This window comes from Taurulus bubalis (genome assembly GCF_910589615.1).
Source record: "Taurulus bubalis genome assembly, chromosome: 13".
Lineage (NCBI taxonomy): Eukaryota > Metazoa > Chordata > Actinopteri > Perciformes > Cottidae > Taurulus > Taurulus bubalis.
In genome coordinates, this window is record NC_136601.1 from 16,538,734 (window position 1) to 16,554,717 (window position 15,984).

Consider the following 15,984-nt stretch of genomic DNA (forward strand, 5'->3'; position numbering starts at 1 on the left):
TGCTTCAATTTATGGGGATTATGATGTATGATATGACATAGGCCATTGGATGCTATTGAGGGTAAATGTTATGCATGATTATGAACACTAGACAGATCATTTTATTAAAACCCTTTTAAAAATGTTAGCCTGCAGATATGTGTCTTCTTGCCTGAATTCTGCGGAAGGTAAGAGTATTTTCTTTCACAACCGCATCGTGACGCTACAGCTCAACAGTGCCACACTGTCCAACACAAACATCCTCTTTCTATCGCTGTTCTCATAGCAGTATGGGGTTTTGCTGCTCTGAGTTCAGTCTCTCAGGCGTAACAACTCACCCCGCCTCTATCGCCACGATTGGCGGGCGTAAACACATACGCTTTAGCCTGCGACGTCGCGGCGCTTGCGTCTACCTAAGAGGTTAAACTCAGGGGAAAGCGCTTCTGGGCGCTCAGTTTCCGGAAGATCATTGTAGCCTTTCTAAAAGAAAGAAAATGGAATCCTGAAATCGTACTTAGCGAAACAGCCGAGCGTCTCTGAGAGAACATTAGAAGAACAATTTGGAAGTACGATTACGTCGGCACGAACATTATTGAACAGGTAATGCAACAGACATTAGATGGCAGACCGTATGCTCCTTCTGATTGCGTTTCCTTGCATTAGGGAGCTGGTTTGCTCTGTGAGATGCTGGTCGCGAACGTCATTGGTTGACGTTGCTCGCTAAATTAGCTTGTGGCGATGCTAACAGTAGCGTGAATGTCTTTTTTTAAAGGAAACCCTCTCGTTTTCCTCAGTAACAATAAACAAGACTAATATCAAGTTCGTGTCGTGTTTCCCAACGACTGCGATTTGCGCTAAATGAGTATTCACGTCAAGGCAACGTAACTGAGGACACTTATCACGAAGTTACTGGCTGAAGTTAGCTAACGTTAGACACGGAGGCTAACTAGCTTTAGCGCAGTGAAAGCTCAGGACCGGTTGTTTGGTCATTTAAGAAGCCTGTTTTGAGCCGACAGCACACATGGTAACGGGCTCACAGTCATCCAATCACCAGTCGTTTCTTAGTCCCTTCATCTGTTTCTACAAACACGGGGGGTTCTCCTGTGTAGCTGATTGTTATTGAAGTTGAAGTCAGTGTTGGAAACCGTGTAAGTTACAATACTAGCTAGCTAGCTGGCTGGCGAACGTAGGCTAAGCTAAGATGATGCCATTTTGTTTCCATCCTGACTTTGACAAACACATCGCTTTCCCGTAGGATTTAGACATACTCAAATCATCATCAAAGTATACACCTGTATTGTCGCTCTTGAATAGCCACATTATTGGCTTTGTTCGGGATAAGTAGGTTGAGATAAACGTATGGGCTTGGCTAGCTAGTGCTGTGTTTATGGTAACTATAGCACTGGGTCGATGTTTCCTAATTGTCGCGTGTCGCATTGTGTTTCTGTATTTCGACCCGAGTTTTCCCGTAATGACTATTTCCCTGGTTGAGTAATCTACACTGATGACATTACATTCATCTTAGCTAACATAGTGGATACGAGGCATTTCAAGAGCCTTTGGTGGTGAATTCCCGTTGCCTGTCTGAGTCAATAAACTATACATATCATCTTTTATTTTCTTGCTGCAGCAGCTGGATCTCGCTGAAGATTGGAGAGCATTCCCTCAACCTCCTTCCCCTCCGAATCAATGGAAGGGTCTGACAGTTTGGAGCAGAGTGGCAGTGACCAGCCAGAGTCACAGCGCAGGAGGCAGCTGGACCGCCTGGACAGGGAGGAGGCCTTCTACCAGTTTGTCAACAATCTAAGTGATGATGACTATCGTCTCATGAGGGACAACAATCTTTTGGGCACCCCAGGTAATACACTTTTTAATCTAATTACAATAGTCTTTTGTCTTGTGACCGTAAATCTCTTGACTGTGAAAATGTTGACATTTGTATAATACTACTACTACTACTACTACTACTACTACTACTACTACTACTACTAATAATAATAATAATAATAAGTAGCTCAAAGAAATGGATGGCTGTCAGTACTCGGGACCAAGTCACATTGCCTTTCCAGCTACGGATTTTACTAAGCATGTAAGTAATATAGGATGCAGTCATTTTAAATTAAGTTGTACTTTCTCTTTTGTTTTATTGCATCTGCGTTTCCTATATACTTTGTCAGAGCTGAATGTAATCCCATTCAGAGTTTCAAACTGTTGGCTTACAAAAAGATAAAATAAAAAAGTACAGATTTAGTGAAATAAGACAGTTAATATTAGAATAAAAGATTGTCGCTTACTAAAAACCACTGTACGTCAGGTGCTTCTCATTAAGTCATTTGGTGATTTTCAGTATTTCCTATTGGTGTGTTCACAGAAAACCAAAAATTATTTCTGCAAGAGCTTTTTTTTTTTTTTTTTTTACAAAAGTTGGAGCTTCGATTAATTCCTGCTCCAATTTTGCTCTGGTGCCGCCCGCTACATGAGTTCAAAGCATGCCTGATAGCGCCCAACCCAGACTGCATCTGTGTATTGCGCATAGTTTGTTTCAGACGCATGTGATCGAAACATTTCCAGTAACTCCAGAGCGTTGTACAAACTTTTTAAAATCCATATTTGTTTGCGTTTAGCATTTCATGAAACAACATATTCACTGTAGTCAAGCTGTTTGCTCTCCCACTTGCCAGAGACAAAGGACCCACATGTGGGCTCTTAATGGGGACCTCAAATTTCGGAAAAGGAAGTTAATGAAATAAAAAAAGACTGGCTCACCTAATCTGATGTATCACTTTATTCAAATTGAGAATTATGTTTAATGATAGTTTTTTTTTTGTGTCATGAAATATGACAACAGACATTCAAAGCCTTCAGTAGAAGCTTTGACTGTAAAAAAAAAATACTTTTTGTAGCCGACAGCCCTAATTAAGATATGCAGCTTTCTTTTTTTGTAGCAAGCGTTTCGAGGCGAGCAACCCTGAGCGGCTTTGAGCCGGGGAGCGAAGGGAACGAGCAACTGTGTGAAGAGTGGAAATTCTCACTCCGCTAAGAATCTGATGGTCGGTGGTCAAAGGTCAAGGTCACTGTGACCTCACAAAACCCGTTCTTGGCCAAAACTCAATAATTTTTACTCAAATGGCTAATGGGAGAAAGTGATATGGTAGTGCTATTTCATATCCAAAAGGTCAAAGGTCAACTTGGGGACATCATAATGTTCTGCAAAGGTTCTTCTGATCATTATTCAACACCATAACTCAGGAACAGAAACGGACATTGTGGCCATATTTCACAATTGATTGGTGAATTGGTGACACTAATCTTCGGTGCTAACTTTGAAACTTTGGTGATTTTGTCCTGTCAGGTTGAAGTTGTAAATTAAGTATAATTGGTTTTAGTTTGTAGCTTCTTTGCGGCAACAACCACATTTTAAACTTTGTCTGCAATATTCAATTTAATATACTAATCTTACTTGTGATTTCTAGTAGGAATATTGATTGTGCATTCTCTAAAACAGTAGAAACATATTTAAAATATGTAGGTCTGTTAAAAGATTAAATGTAATTATCAAGTATTTATACAGTAACAAAACATACAATTACAATACTTGTAAATGCCACCAGACATTTGCTGTGTAAAACACACTTTATTTAAACTAAAAGTAATTAATCAAATTTACTCATCAAAACTGTCTTGGTTTGCCTAGTCTTTCCATTTCCAACAATCACCAACTCTGGCTCAGTCAAAATAAAGCCCGTAATCATCGTTGAATTTGACAATATGCTTTCTTTACCCTGCTGTCCATCTCTGCCATTGCTGGCTTCAGTCCTAATTAATAGCTCGCTGAATAAGTCTTTTGCTGCTTTTACATTTTAAACTTTTAGTTATTAGCCTATTTAGATCTAATATGAGTGAAGATTCAGCCACTGGATTGGCAGTTTCTCACCTCAGATTTATTGAGGCAAGGATTTTGTTGGACTGCTGAGGTCAATTCATTTGAGGTTTACTGGCATAATTCCAATGTTTCCAAATTGGGGGCATGATATGCATTGTGCGCATATGATTGTGGGTGTTTTAGGAATTCGGAGGATACACACACGTACTTAAATCCCATACACAAAGTAATGCGTCCTCTGTAGAGTTCAAAGGATCCTCAACATTGAAATAGTCCTTTGGCAGGATTTGATGACATAGCATTCTTGAAATTCAGCCAAAGTCAAAGTGTCCTTTTGACTTTGAGAAACACCCACACACCACTGTTCCAACCTCATCACCTAGCTGGCCTTCCTTAATATCTTGTTGAGACTGCTGACCTCGGGCCTTGATGCCACCTCCCCAGCATACCACCATGACTGGCTACTACAGACTGATAGAAGATTTGCAGGAGCATACACTGAAGGATCTCAGTCTCCTCAGTAAGAACAGTCTGCTCTGTCCCTTCCCGAGGTGTTGCGAGTCCAGTCCAGTTTTTTTTATTGAGTTGGACCTTAGGGTACTTGTAGGAGTCCACCCTCTTCACTTCCTCTTCTTGGATGACAACCAGGACAAGGGGCATCCTGTTCCTCTTATAGTCCAAAACAAGTTCATTGGTTTTGCTGATCTAAACCTTCAGGTTTTTGCACCATGGGACAAAGTATCTAAAAGGAAGGTAGTATGTTTCTCACTGGAATTATTCAATGGAATTATACATGTCAAATTCCTTCAGGGTCTTCACTACATATATTATGAGTCTTGACAGACATGGATCTAAACTGCAAAATAGGAGAACAACATTCCATCGATATTCCTGTTAACAGACAGCTGGGCAAACTCCGATCAACCGAAAATGCCCCCCATGGTGTATGTCTAACGGCTACGTCCTTTAAATACTGTACCTTAAATTTCCCTCTCTTTCGAACTACAGTCATGTTGCTCAAGCTATTATTTTTATGGCTATGCGCAAGAACAGACTGACACCCACAGATCTGACACTGAACAAGCAAACCGTCCTGTGTCGCGTACTGCGGTAAATACCTCAATTCAAGGAATAAGTGGATTGCCATTTTTATTTTTTCATTAACAGACTGTTGTTTTCTTTTGTAATGTGTCTTTCAGGAGAGGTGACAGAGGATGAGCTGTTTAGTAGACTTCAGCAAATAAAGGATGGTCCAGAACAGCAGAATAACAGTACTAGTGCCCCCAGCACTGAAAGTGTAGAAGATCCAGTTGGTAAGTTTCTGTTTTCTTTTCTTTTTTTTACTCTGTGATATACTGCCAAATTCAGATAAGATTTGTCACCTGTTTCCTCTTTTGAATTTCAGAACCACCCGAAAACTCTGAGGATCCTGCCAATGGGGATAGTCTCTTAGACTGGCTGAACACAGTAAGGCGCACAGGCAACACAACCAGAACTGGTCATCGTGGAAACCAGTCATGGCGGGCCGTAAGCCAGACCAACCCAAACAGTGGTGATTTTCGCTTCAGCCTGGAAATCAGTGTGAATCGCAACCTGGCTGAACAGCAGGCAGCTGCTGAAGGGGAGCAGGAGTCTCAAGAGTCTCCAGAGGGTCAAGAAGTGGTGGCGAATGGTGATCCGCTGGTGGCGAATGGTGATCCGCTGGTGGCGAATGGTGATCCGCTGGTGGCGAATGGTGATCCGCTGGTGGCGAATGGTGATCCAATGGTGTCCAGTGCTGAACCACTGGTGTCCAGTGCTGAACCACTGGTGTCCATTGCTGAACCACTGGTGTCCATTGCTGAACCTCTGGTGTCCATTGCTGAACCTCTGGTGTCCATTGCTGAACCTCTGGTGTCCATTGCTGAACCACTGGTGTCCATTGCTGAGCCACTGGTGTCCATTGCTGAGCCACTGGTGTCCATTGCTGAGCCACTGGTGTCCATTGCTGAGCCACTGGTGTCCATTGCTGAGCCACTGGTGTCCATTGCTGAGCCACTGGTGTCCATTGCTGAACCACAGGTGTCCATGGCTGAACCACAGGTGTCCATGGCTGAACCACAGGTGTCCATGGCTGAACCACAGGTGTCCATGGCTGAACCACAGGTGTCCATGGCTGAACCACAGGTGTCCATGGCTGAACCACAGGTGTCCATGGCTGAACCACAGGTGTCAATGGCTGAACCACAGGTGCCCATGGAGACGGAAGTGGTGGAAGAACCAGTTGTAGAGGAATTGGCTGTCATAGTGGAACCAGAGCCTGAATTAGAAGAAGTTGTTTCACAAGAGATTTTTGGAGAACCACCCAGGTCACCTGCCGCCCTATCGGTACAACCACCGCTTTCTCCTTCTCCACGCAGAGGACAAAGGAGAGCTCGCAGCCGTAGTCCAGAACCACGCAGGACTAGAGCCCGTACTGCCAGGAGCCGCTCACCACTCAACCTGGATCAGCAGGATGGTTTTCGTAATCCAAATAATACTCACAGCTCTCAAGGCCTCAACGCTGTCCCCAATACGCCCCTTGTGCCTCAAGTGGAGGGCAGTTCTCGGACTCGACAACATGTTCTTTCTAGGCAAAGCACTGCTGACAGTGATGTTCAGCCGTTGAGGGCTGGTGCAGAAACGGTCCCAGAGGCCCAAAATATGGGATCTCAGGAAGGAGAAGCTGCTGGGGGAGAAGGGGGCGCAGCAGGGCGCCGTCCCCCTACTATTATGCTTGATCTTCAGGTGCGCCGCGTGCGTCCAGGCGAATATCGTCAAAGAGACAGCATTGCTAGCCGAACCCGCTCGCGCTCCCAGAACTCAAACAACACATTTCTTTATGAGAGTGAGCGTGGTGGATTTCGTAGGACTTTCTCTCGCTCTGAACGTGCTGGTGTGAGGACCTACGTCAGCACTATTCGCATCCCTATCCGAAGAATCTCTGATGCAGGTTTGGGAGAGGCAACCTCAATGGCTCTCCAATCAATGATTAGGCAGATAATGACTGGTTTTGGTGAACTCGGCTACCTCATGGATTCAGACTCTGATTCTTCAGATTCAAACCGTGGAGTCAGCACACCTGCAGATCTGGCTGAAGCCCTCAACAACCCAGATGCTGCTGCGGTTGCTGCTCCTGTTGCTGATGTTGATGAACCACCTGTGGTTGCAGGAGTCAGAGCAAGGACGGCTGAATCTGATATTGATGAGGGCCTTGCCACTGCTCCACCTCCCTCTGGGGGCAGGGCTCGACCTAGACCACCTATCAGCCTGGAGGAACCCAGCTCACTGCCCTTCCTGCGGCTTGCCCACTTCTTCCTCCTAAATGATGACGACGAGGACCAGCCCCAAGGGCTGACCAAGGAGCAGATTGACAACCTCTCAATGCGCAACTTTGGTGAAAGTGATGCCTTGAAGACTTGCAGTGTATGCATAACAGAATATGCAGAAGGTAACAAGCTGCGTAAGCTGCCCTGCGCTCACGAGTATCATGTGCACTGCATTGATCGCTGGCTCTCCGAAAACTCAACTTGTCCCATCTGCCGCAGGGCTGTCTTGGTATTGGCCAACCGGGAGAGTGTGGTGTAGCTTATTAAAGACTGCAGGCCTTTTGTCTCAACCTAAGTAATCAAATATCCCAAGTCCAAAAGAGGCTTTGAATGTGTCTCCACTGTTGAAATGTATTTCCTTCATACCATTTGTGAGTTTGACCATAATGCATTCAGATTCGATTCGGGTGCGACATACAGTGACACTGGGACATATTCAGTCTTTAGTAAGACATTTATTATTGCAGTCCAAAGTTAGGCACAAGCAATGCATGCTGTTTGAATCAACTTGTAGTGACCAAGCAGTCTGTTGCATTGCGTTAAGCCATGCACAGAAGCAGACTGGTATCTCTTAAAGAATCCCTGGCACATCTGCTCTTTTGTATAACTCGTAAATGGCGCCTTATCTACCGGAAGTTGGGTATTGGTACAGTTCTTAGTTCCACAAGTTCAAAGTATTAGCTGTAAATAAGCTTGTAAAAATAAGTTTGAATCATACTTTGTATTTAGTGAATTGGTTTGAAATTGTAAATTATCTCATAAAGATTAGGGTTGTGTTAGCCGCAATTACTCTCTATCGGAGCATCTCTAAATTCGCTGTTGAACAAATAGGTGGTAATTGGTGAACACAGCAGAATTATTTAGAGTTTGTGATGTCCAAAGGATCTAGGACATAAATTGGTTTTCCATTAACAGTGTGACTTGTACGCTTCCTTTTTCTTGTTCATTTAAAAGAAACAAACTACTGTTTTGGGGTGGCATTTACCATGAAAACTCTGTGTGATGAATTGTTTAAAAAATTGATGTACAGACATAAGGGTAAGATAAATCAAACCAGGCTAGTTTTGCAAAATTTCTGTTTTATTTTGGAATCATAGCATCTTTATTTTCTTGATCATTAAAAATGATTGAGTAGTATTCATACCACAACTTAAGGATGCCTCAATATTGGAAGTTGAAATTGGGTTGCTATGAAGTTGTTGACATGTGAATTTACCGTACATGCCTAAACATTTGTTTAATAGGCGTGGCATGTCAAACTATTTGAATACTCTTGCCTTTTTTTCCCAAATGTAAACTGATGCTAACTTTTTAATGTTCAACAATCATTTGTCCCATCATCTATTATCTACTGGTCTGATATTTTATTTTTCCACTAACATAATGGATTGTCTTTTAATTATTGATTGATGAATTAAGTTATCTAGGATGGTATTGGCATTGATTGAAATTTACTTCAAATGAGATGTTAACTCAAACCAGAGCGCTTTACCCGGATGTCCACCTCAATGTACACGTGACAACTTAAGTTATTAATCGAAGGGTTTGAGTGTCACACATTTACCAATTCACACAATTGTCCTCCTGTCATAGTAAGGCTCCAGTAGAAAGTCAAGAGGCTCAGTCACTGCCCTCCTCCGGCCCCATGAGAAGATGCTCCGTATCAGTGTGCAATACATGCTAAAGTGAAAGTAGGGAAATACAAACCATGATATAAATATATGCTATTGTTAAAAACTGTTGTTAATGGCTAAAATCTTAAATGAAGACTTATTACCTTTTTAAAATGTGTTGAAGTTATTTTATTATATTTTGAAGTTCTGTAGGTTTTAATAGCACTGTTGATCAGGAACACTGGCTGACGTAAGAAAAGGGCATCACTATTAATGCCATCCTGTCATGTTTCTTCTTCCACTGTTTGATGTCTTTGCCACAATTATTACTTCCCTCTGTGGGACATAAAAGTTTGAATGCAAGACATTGTCATTGTTGAATACCATAAATATGTAAATGAAATGTATGTTCCCTCTTAAGCCATTCTTTAGTTTTGGCCTTGTTCTGTGTCACCCAGTGCAGTATGTTAACTGGGTGTTAAATGAAACTAACCGCTGAATTAAACGAGTTGTTATGCTACGAAGTGCATCGCAGGTATGCATTCTGTATTCTGTGCTGTTGGCTAATTTTATTATGCATCAAGGTGCACACATGAGCTATTATTAGTCCAAGGGCGTAGGGTTGCATATGGCCCATACCATAGGGATAGTCACGACCAAAGTTTGCACAAATATTTGCTTTTCGTAACTTGCAGAAAGAGAGCTGGCAGTAGTCTGACACGGTAAACTCCTAAAATACCCCAGGAAATAATAAAGCCTCATATTAGTATTTCGTTTGGTCTCAGCATTGATATTGTTGACCCTTTTGTGCTTTGTAGATAGGAAAATGCCACCCAAAATGAAAATGGATATACAAAGTGTTTCCATAGCTATCAAGAAGCCCAGGTTGTTGTTAGTTAGCTAGTAGTAGGCTAACTACCCACACAGTGCAAACTTGCATTATTTTGAAATGCATTCAGGAAACTCAGAAATCCAGTGAAGCTGCAGTGCAGGATGAGGATGCAGCAGCTGGACCATCAGGGCTTCAGGTGAGGTCTTCATGGCATTTTGTTAAGAATGACCATGCATCAGCAATGAAATTGAAGGACGTTTGGGGAATCTGACCTTATGTCAGTGTTGCACCCTTAAAACTAACTGTCCACAAACACCTCCTTCGGTTTGCAACTTTTATTAAAACAAGTCCCAGGTTAAGCACAAGCACACTTTGGTTTTCAGCCTGCATTCTGGACGTCTTCCTAGCTCCTCTCTTAAAGAGACAGCGCTCTCTTCTACAGGGTCAATGCAATACTGTCTTCCCTTCAGGCAGTATGTGTACATTTAAAGTAAATTATTAGAAATGGACACCATCATATTAAATCAGTAAGAAATGAAATAACATATTTCAGGGCGCTACACCAGCACTTTTGGATTGTGAATTATGTGATGTTGAAATAAATACATATACTACTCATACATGGTCTACATTTAATAATTAAGGCATCATTTTTTAAATACATTCAGGAAACTCAGAAATCCAGTGCAGATGTATTGCAGGTTTAGGAAGCAGCAGTGTATTTAAATAAGACATCAAAAGAAAAGTGCTGCAGAATAGATTTATTTTACATTTCTTAAGTCTTTTTTTCACTGCACAAGTGGGAACATTTTATATATATATATATATATATATATATATATATATATATATATAGGATATATAATACACTTTTAGTGTGTATTGGCATTTTAGCAGAACGTTTTTTATTCATTTATTTAATTGTTTATTTGGTGCAAAATACTGTTTTGTATTTAAAATAAGGTTTTATTACTGTTATGTTTAAATCAGTTCCAAGCTACACAAATGTTAATATATTTTAATAAAGTTTGCATGTTCAACATAATATCAACTAAGTTGTTTTTATATGTGACCTGGTGATATACCCCGCACAACGCCCAGAGTAAACTGGAGGCAGAGACTACGTACCAAACATAAGTTTTATTGACAAATTGGGTAAACTATAACTAAATCAAAAGTGCACAAAAGAGAAAGTAAATCATGTGGGACTAAAACTGCACAGTCAGGGAGGTCAGTGTAGAGCTAAATAAAAACAGCAAATAGTCACACAAACCAAATAAAATGTACTTATTCACAGCAAACCAAATAAATAACACAATAGTAAAATGCTCATGCAAAAGGTATGGCTGCTCTATCACTGTGTCCCTCTCTTCAGCACAGCACAAAACCCCACAAGCTAAAATCAAACATAAAAAGGCCCATGCAATTGATGACTTTACAAAGGACATTAGTCCCTCAACACGGCTGGCCTCAGCTGCTCTCAGGTGTGTGTCTTTAGGAAGAAAGATGCAGGTGAGCTTCCCACCCTGTTTTAAAGGCTCTGCCCCTTTGCCTGGGTCCTTAATTGCAGGCTGCCTGTGGCCTGCCTTACCACATATATGGCGGCAGTATCCCTACATCAGCATTAGATGCCGTTTTTGCTCAAGGGAATTACCCACAGTTCATAGCAATGTGACGTTAAACACGCAGTTCTCAATGGAAGAATGGAGACGTAAACAAAAAAAAAAAGGTAAACAAAGAGGCACGTGGGCGTTTAGCCCGATAAAATACCTTTACACTACAACATTACGGATTAAAGATGGAACATAAAAACACATGAAATCAGAGGAATGCAACAGAAATTATATATATTTTGTACATTCACTAAACACTTCGTTGTGACAAAACGAGTAAATATATAATTTAAAATGACTTTGAAGAGGTTCAAATCAGTGAATAAAAAGTATAAAATAAATACACACTATTGTTTTATGTAGTCACGTGATTGCAACAAAGTGCTGTCCCATTCATATTTACACAAGTTCAAGCCCTCACAGCCGCTCACACTCAACCACTTAGCAGGTTCAGGGTTTCAGGGTTTAGGGGGGACATTGCGATTGGGCCCTAGTTTCTAAAATGTGTTTTTTTTTTAGCCGTCTCGTTTTTATCGTCGTCACTCGGTGTTATGGCCAATGTGGTGCTACAGCGAGTTCACAGTCCACATAGGTGGAGAACAAGGAAGTGCCCGAGTCACAGTACGGCGAGGAGGATGGCGCTTCGCAGGGTTGGGGGTCGATTGTTGCACTTTCACAGAGACGGGTTCAAGGTAAAGTAATCAATTACCCGATTATTTGGGTAACCGCCAACGTCATATTTATTCTCTCCGACACTTTCCACCCTCGCATTACTTCGTAAGGACCGATAAGTACAGTTAAGAGGTTCGTGTCGAGGGGTCGTTACGACAGAAGCTAAATAATGTTTTGATGTACTTAAACGTTACTTAATCACCGTTCATTAATGGTAACGCAGAGGCGATGAAGCGGCGTGCTGATCGGTACGAGAACGCCCCCTTCAGACGCTCTCAGGACGACGTGCACATTCACCACGCAGCGGCGCTGTTGGTGGTGGATTACATTGCGCTACCCTCTAGCACCATCAATGTTTACAGCGATGTACCCTCTGTGGAAGAACCCCTAACCAGCGCAAACATTAGGCTCGTTCGTTAGAGCTGCGCCTCGCCTGGAATCCAGACGAGAGCAGCGGCCGCAGCAGGAGGCGTTGGCAAAAAACTGCAATCAAGTCAGACAGTTGTCAGCTGCCTTCAAAGTATACACAGGAAGTCACAGAAAAAAGTACTTCCGGTTAGTTCTGAACTTTTGTTTACTTGTAGTTTAAATATCACGTTTGGATTTATTATATGTGTTTATAAATATATATGTAGAAATTACTGTGTAGCTGCATCCTTTGGTATTTTTATGTCTGCCTGTGAAATACATTACTACTGGTTTAGATATGTGTTATGAAAATATGATTTTGTATTATCAACCACACAAGATGTGTTTTTAGATTAAACATGAGACGAATAGTCAATAATCGAGGGTTAAGTATTACAACTACACATAAAATAAGGATTTTCTACAACACGTGGTGTTTGCTGTCAGATCTAAGAGCCAATCAGCTTACTGGTGTGGCGAGAGCCAGGCGTTTCCCATCATGCACTGGGCCAAGCAGTCGTTTGAGAGCAACTGCGGCGACTGACTCTGAAATCGACAGCCGGCTTGGTCTCGTGAGAGTATCGTTGACCACGTGTGCATGACGTCAGAGCAAGTCGGGACCAAGTCGGACACAAATCTAACCGGCATGCATTGCGCGCCGATCGCCGCCGATCGATTCTGCGCAGAACTGGCTCATCTCGAACGAGCCTAGTGTAATACAAAGCACTGTGCCATCAGTGTCTGATTTAATATAGAATATATACAATTCAGTTTAAGAACGTACACTTTTATTATTGAATATATATATATATATATATATATATATATATATATATATATATATATATTAAATCACTATTTTTAAAGGATTTTTGAAATGATGCTAATTTTAAATATATATTTTTTTAAATCTCAAGTACCCCCATTTGAGAACCACTGCTCTAGTCTACAATGTCGTCGACATGACGTTTTTTTTTGTACTTTTTATTTGTTGTATCCCTAGAATGTATGTGTCTTATCTCTTGTAGACAGTCTCCATCCAAACACTTGTCAGATTCAAACAAACCTGTCCTGTTCAAGTGAGCCGGCTCGATCATTTGGTTCTTACAGTCAAAAGTGTGCCAGACACCATCAACTTCTACTCCTCGGTCCTTGGCATGGAGGTCATCACTTTCAAGGTATGCACGGCACTGTGTACATCAATTCCATTCATCATTATCATTCATTTTTGTAGGAGTAGAAGTAAGAATAGATATTACCAATAAATACTTTATGCTCGTCAAAAATGTCATTCCAGGCCCTCTTGCTTTATTTTCAAAGGGATTAGCATAACTGAAATACTTTTGAGAACATCCACTAGATGGCAGGCTTTGATTGTATGCAAGTTGATGGCACCCCTCTCCTCTCAGTCATTTACGAGGGATGCGAGGGGACCATGAGCTTTCTGACGCTTCTCAACACCCACACATGCCGTCTTGACATTTTTAAGGGGAACCGTAAGGCCCTGGGTTTTGGGCAGCAGAAGTTCAACCTTCACCAGCTGGGTCAGGAGTTTGAGCCCAAAGCCAAGCATCCAACCTCAGGCTCCGCGGATCTGTGCCTCATCACCAAAACCTCCCTGGCTACAGTGGCTGCACATCTGAAGGTCGTTCACCTGCTTCCGACAGACTGTCTTGAATTGCTAATGTCAATTGTAAACTTGCAAGATGGCTACTGTTTTAAAACCACTTGACCTCTAGTCAGCTTTACGTGTCACTTTTCTTTACCATTTTGGGACTAAGATGCCACTGAAATGCACAATGTCAGTTTTTATTGTCTCTTTTACGTGCAGGTTTGTGGGGTCGAGATCGAGGAGGGTCCAGTGGAAAGGAGCGGAGCTGTGGGGGCCATCACCTCGCTCTACTTCAGAGATCCGGACCACAATCTCATTGAAGTGTCAAACTACAATCAGACAACATCAGAGGGAACTTCTTAAGACTTTGTTTTGTGCCTTGTTTAGGAATAAACACAAATCTGTCTGCTTTTCCAATGTATATATGCACAATTTGAGTTTAAGCTATGACATTTTTCACCAATATTACTGTACTTTAAACAACTCATGCACTATTTTCAGATGAGATAACACCAATTGGCTGTAGAGACACTGTTTCTGTTCTGCTGAACAGTGGTTGCTTTTATAATTATGAAAAGAAAAGATTGTTTTAGTTCTTTGAATTCGGAACAGAAAGTGAAAAATACAGCACCTGATGTACTTAGAGACAAGAGAAACACTTATGAAGACCATAGCTTTTTCAGAAGAAAATAAAAGGTTCTTCCATAAATCCGTTCTCCACAAGGTCTGGTACACTGAGATACATTCTCTTGTTCTCCATTGTGTCTCTGCTGGACTGCTGAATTACACAGTATGTTTATATTATATTATTCCCCTATACACCTACTATATTACATTTACTGTATGATACTGCATTATACCCACACACATTTACTGCTGTGCTTTACATTGTGTTGTATTACTATCTTTCACCTTATGCTATATCACATATCACTCAACCCATAAAACCATAATTTGTCATACTGTACAATAACATGTTGTCTTTTGTGCATCATATTCTATATTCTATTCATATTCTATTCTCATGTTTATACAGACAAATATTAAATGCCATTATTTTATCATATCAGTATGGGCACTCTGTTAACATTGACTTGCTCATACTGTCTAAAGATTCTTATTAGTTTTTCTATTTTTTATTCTATTCTTTTTTTAATTTAGTGTTTTTATATCTTGATTATTATTTTACTTTCTCAATCTGCACTATTGCTGTCTTTGTACGACTGTAACAACCATATTTCCCCTCTAGGGATCACTAGAGGTTTATATTATCTTACTTGTGAAACAACAGGAATGCAGGAAGTGTCCTGGGAAAACCATTCAGGTAAATTACATACAGTATCAATGAGGTGTGTTATTGTACTAACATTCCTCAATATTATCCCTATATAAACATACTGTTTCTCATTGCCTGGCAACTACAGTGTATTTTGGGATGTGTTTTATCATATGAAAAGCTCATCTGAAGTTATCTTTTTTACTATAAAGTTGCATGAATTTAAGGGCAAAGTCCCTAGACAATATTTCTCAAGTACAAAGGGGATAATGGCTTCGACTGATGTCAGTTCGACTAATAAGGAAATATGAAATTGGTGATACAGACAAGACTTGTCCTTAAGAAAGCATGTTGTAAAAAACGGTAAGCCCCAGGCAAGTCATGATAGCTAATATATTTGAAAGTATACTGTCAGCAATTAGAAGGTATCTGTTTGCAAATCAGGGAAGGAAGGAGTCTGAAGTTATATGGATATAATACAGGGAAAGTATATTGCTTTATATTTGTGGGAGTACATTTGACCCCAGAATTACATTGAGAGAGCATATCAAATGTTTAGTAAAGAACAGTAAGAAGTCATTATAGTTGTGAAGTGTCTGGTAGGGCTAGATTAGGGAGCAGATATACTGATGTATCGCTAATCAATAATTAATTATAGCTGTGTGGTGTATGGTTCAGCAGCTAAATCCTTGCAGTCAAACCTGGATGTTATTCAGATTCGCACTCTGAGGATTTGCTAATGGCCAGTG

At 41.1% G+C, this 15,984-nt stretch overlaps 2 protein-coding genes across 2 annotated transcripts; both read left to right on the forward strand.

The window, feature by feature from the left end:
• Nucleotides 1–1,668: 1,668 nt before the first annotated feature.
• On the forward strand, nt 1,669–7,468 carry rlim (ring finger protein, LIM domain interacting; the record flags this gene model as incomplete). The annotated part of the gene is made up of 4 exons (XM_079228660.1): nt 1,669–1,837; nt 5,062–5,175; nt 5,268–5,545; nt 5,924–7,468. The coding sequence occupies 4 exons, from the start codon at nt 1,669–1,671 to the stop codon at nt 7,466–7,468; spliced, it is 2,106 nt and encodes a 701-aa protein (XP_079084786.1).
• Nucleotides 7,469–11,838: 4,370 nt separating this feature from the next.
• Nucleotides 11,839–14,920, forward strand: glod5 (glyoxalase domain containing 5). The gene is made up of 4 exons (XM_079228764.1): nt 11,839–11,959; nt 13,376–13,525; nt 13,837–13,992; nt 14,179–14,920. Exons 1-4 carry the CDS (start codon nt 11,903–11,905, stop codon nt 14,320–14,322), a joined length of 507 nt encoding a protein of 168 aa, XP_079084890.1. The 5' UTR covers nt 11,839–11,902; the 3' UTR covers nt 14,323–14,920.
• Nucleotides 14,921–15,984: the final 1,064 nt, after the last annotated feature.

Excerpts from the sequence above, each read along its gene's own strand:
- glod5 (XM_079228764.1), top strand. The coding sequence starts at position 11,903 with ATGGCGCTTCGCAGGGTTGGGGGTCGATTGTTGCACTTTCACAGAGAC. Across the intron at positions 11,960-13,375 it reads TTCACAGAGACGGGTTCAAG|ACAGTCTCCATCCAAACACT; the intron begins GTAAAGTAATCA and ends TATCTCTTGTAG. Across the intron at positions 13,993-14,178 it reads CAGTGGCTGCACATCTGAAG|GTTTGTGGGGTCGAGATCGA; the intron begins GTCGTTCACCTG and ends TTTTACGTGCAG.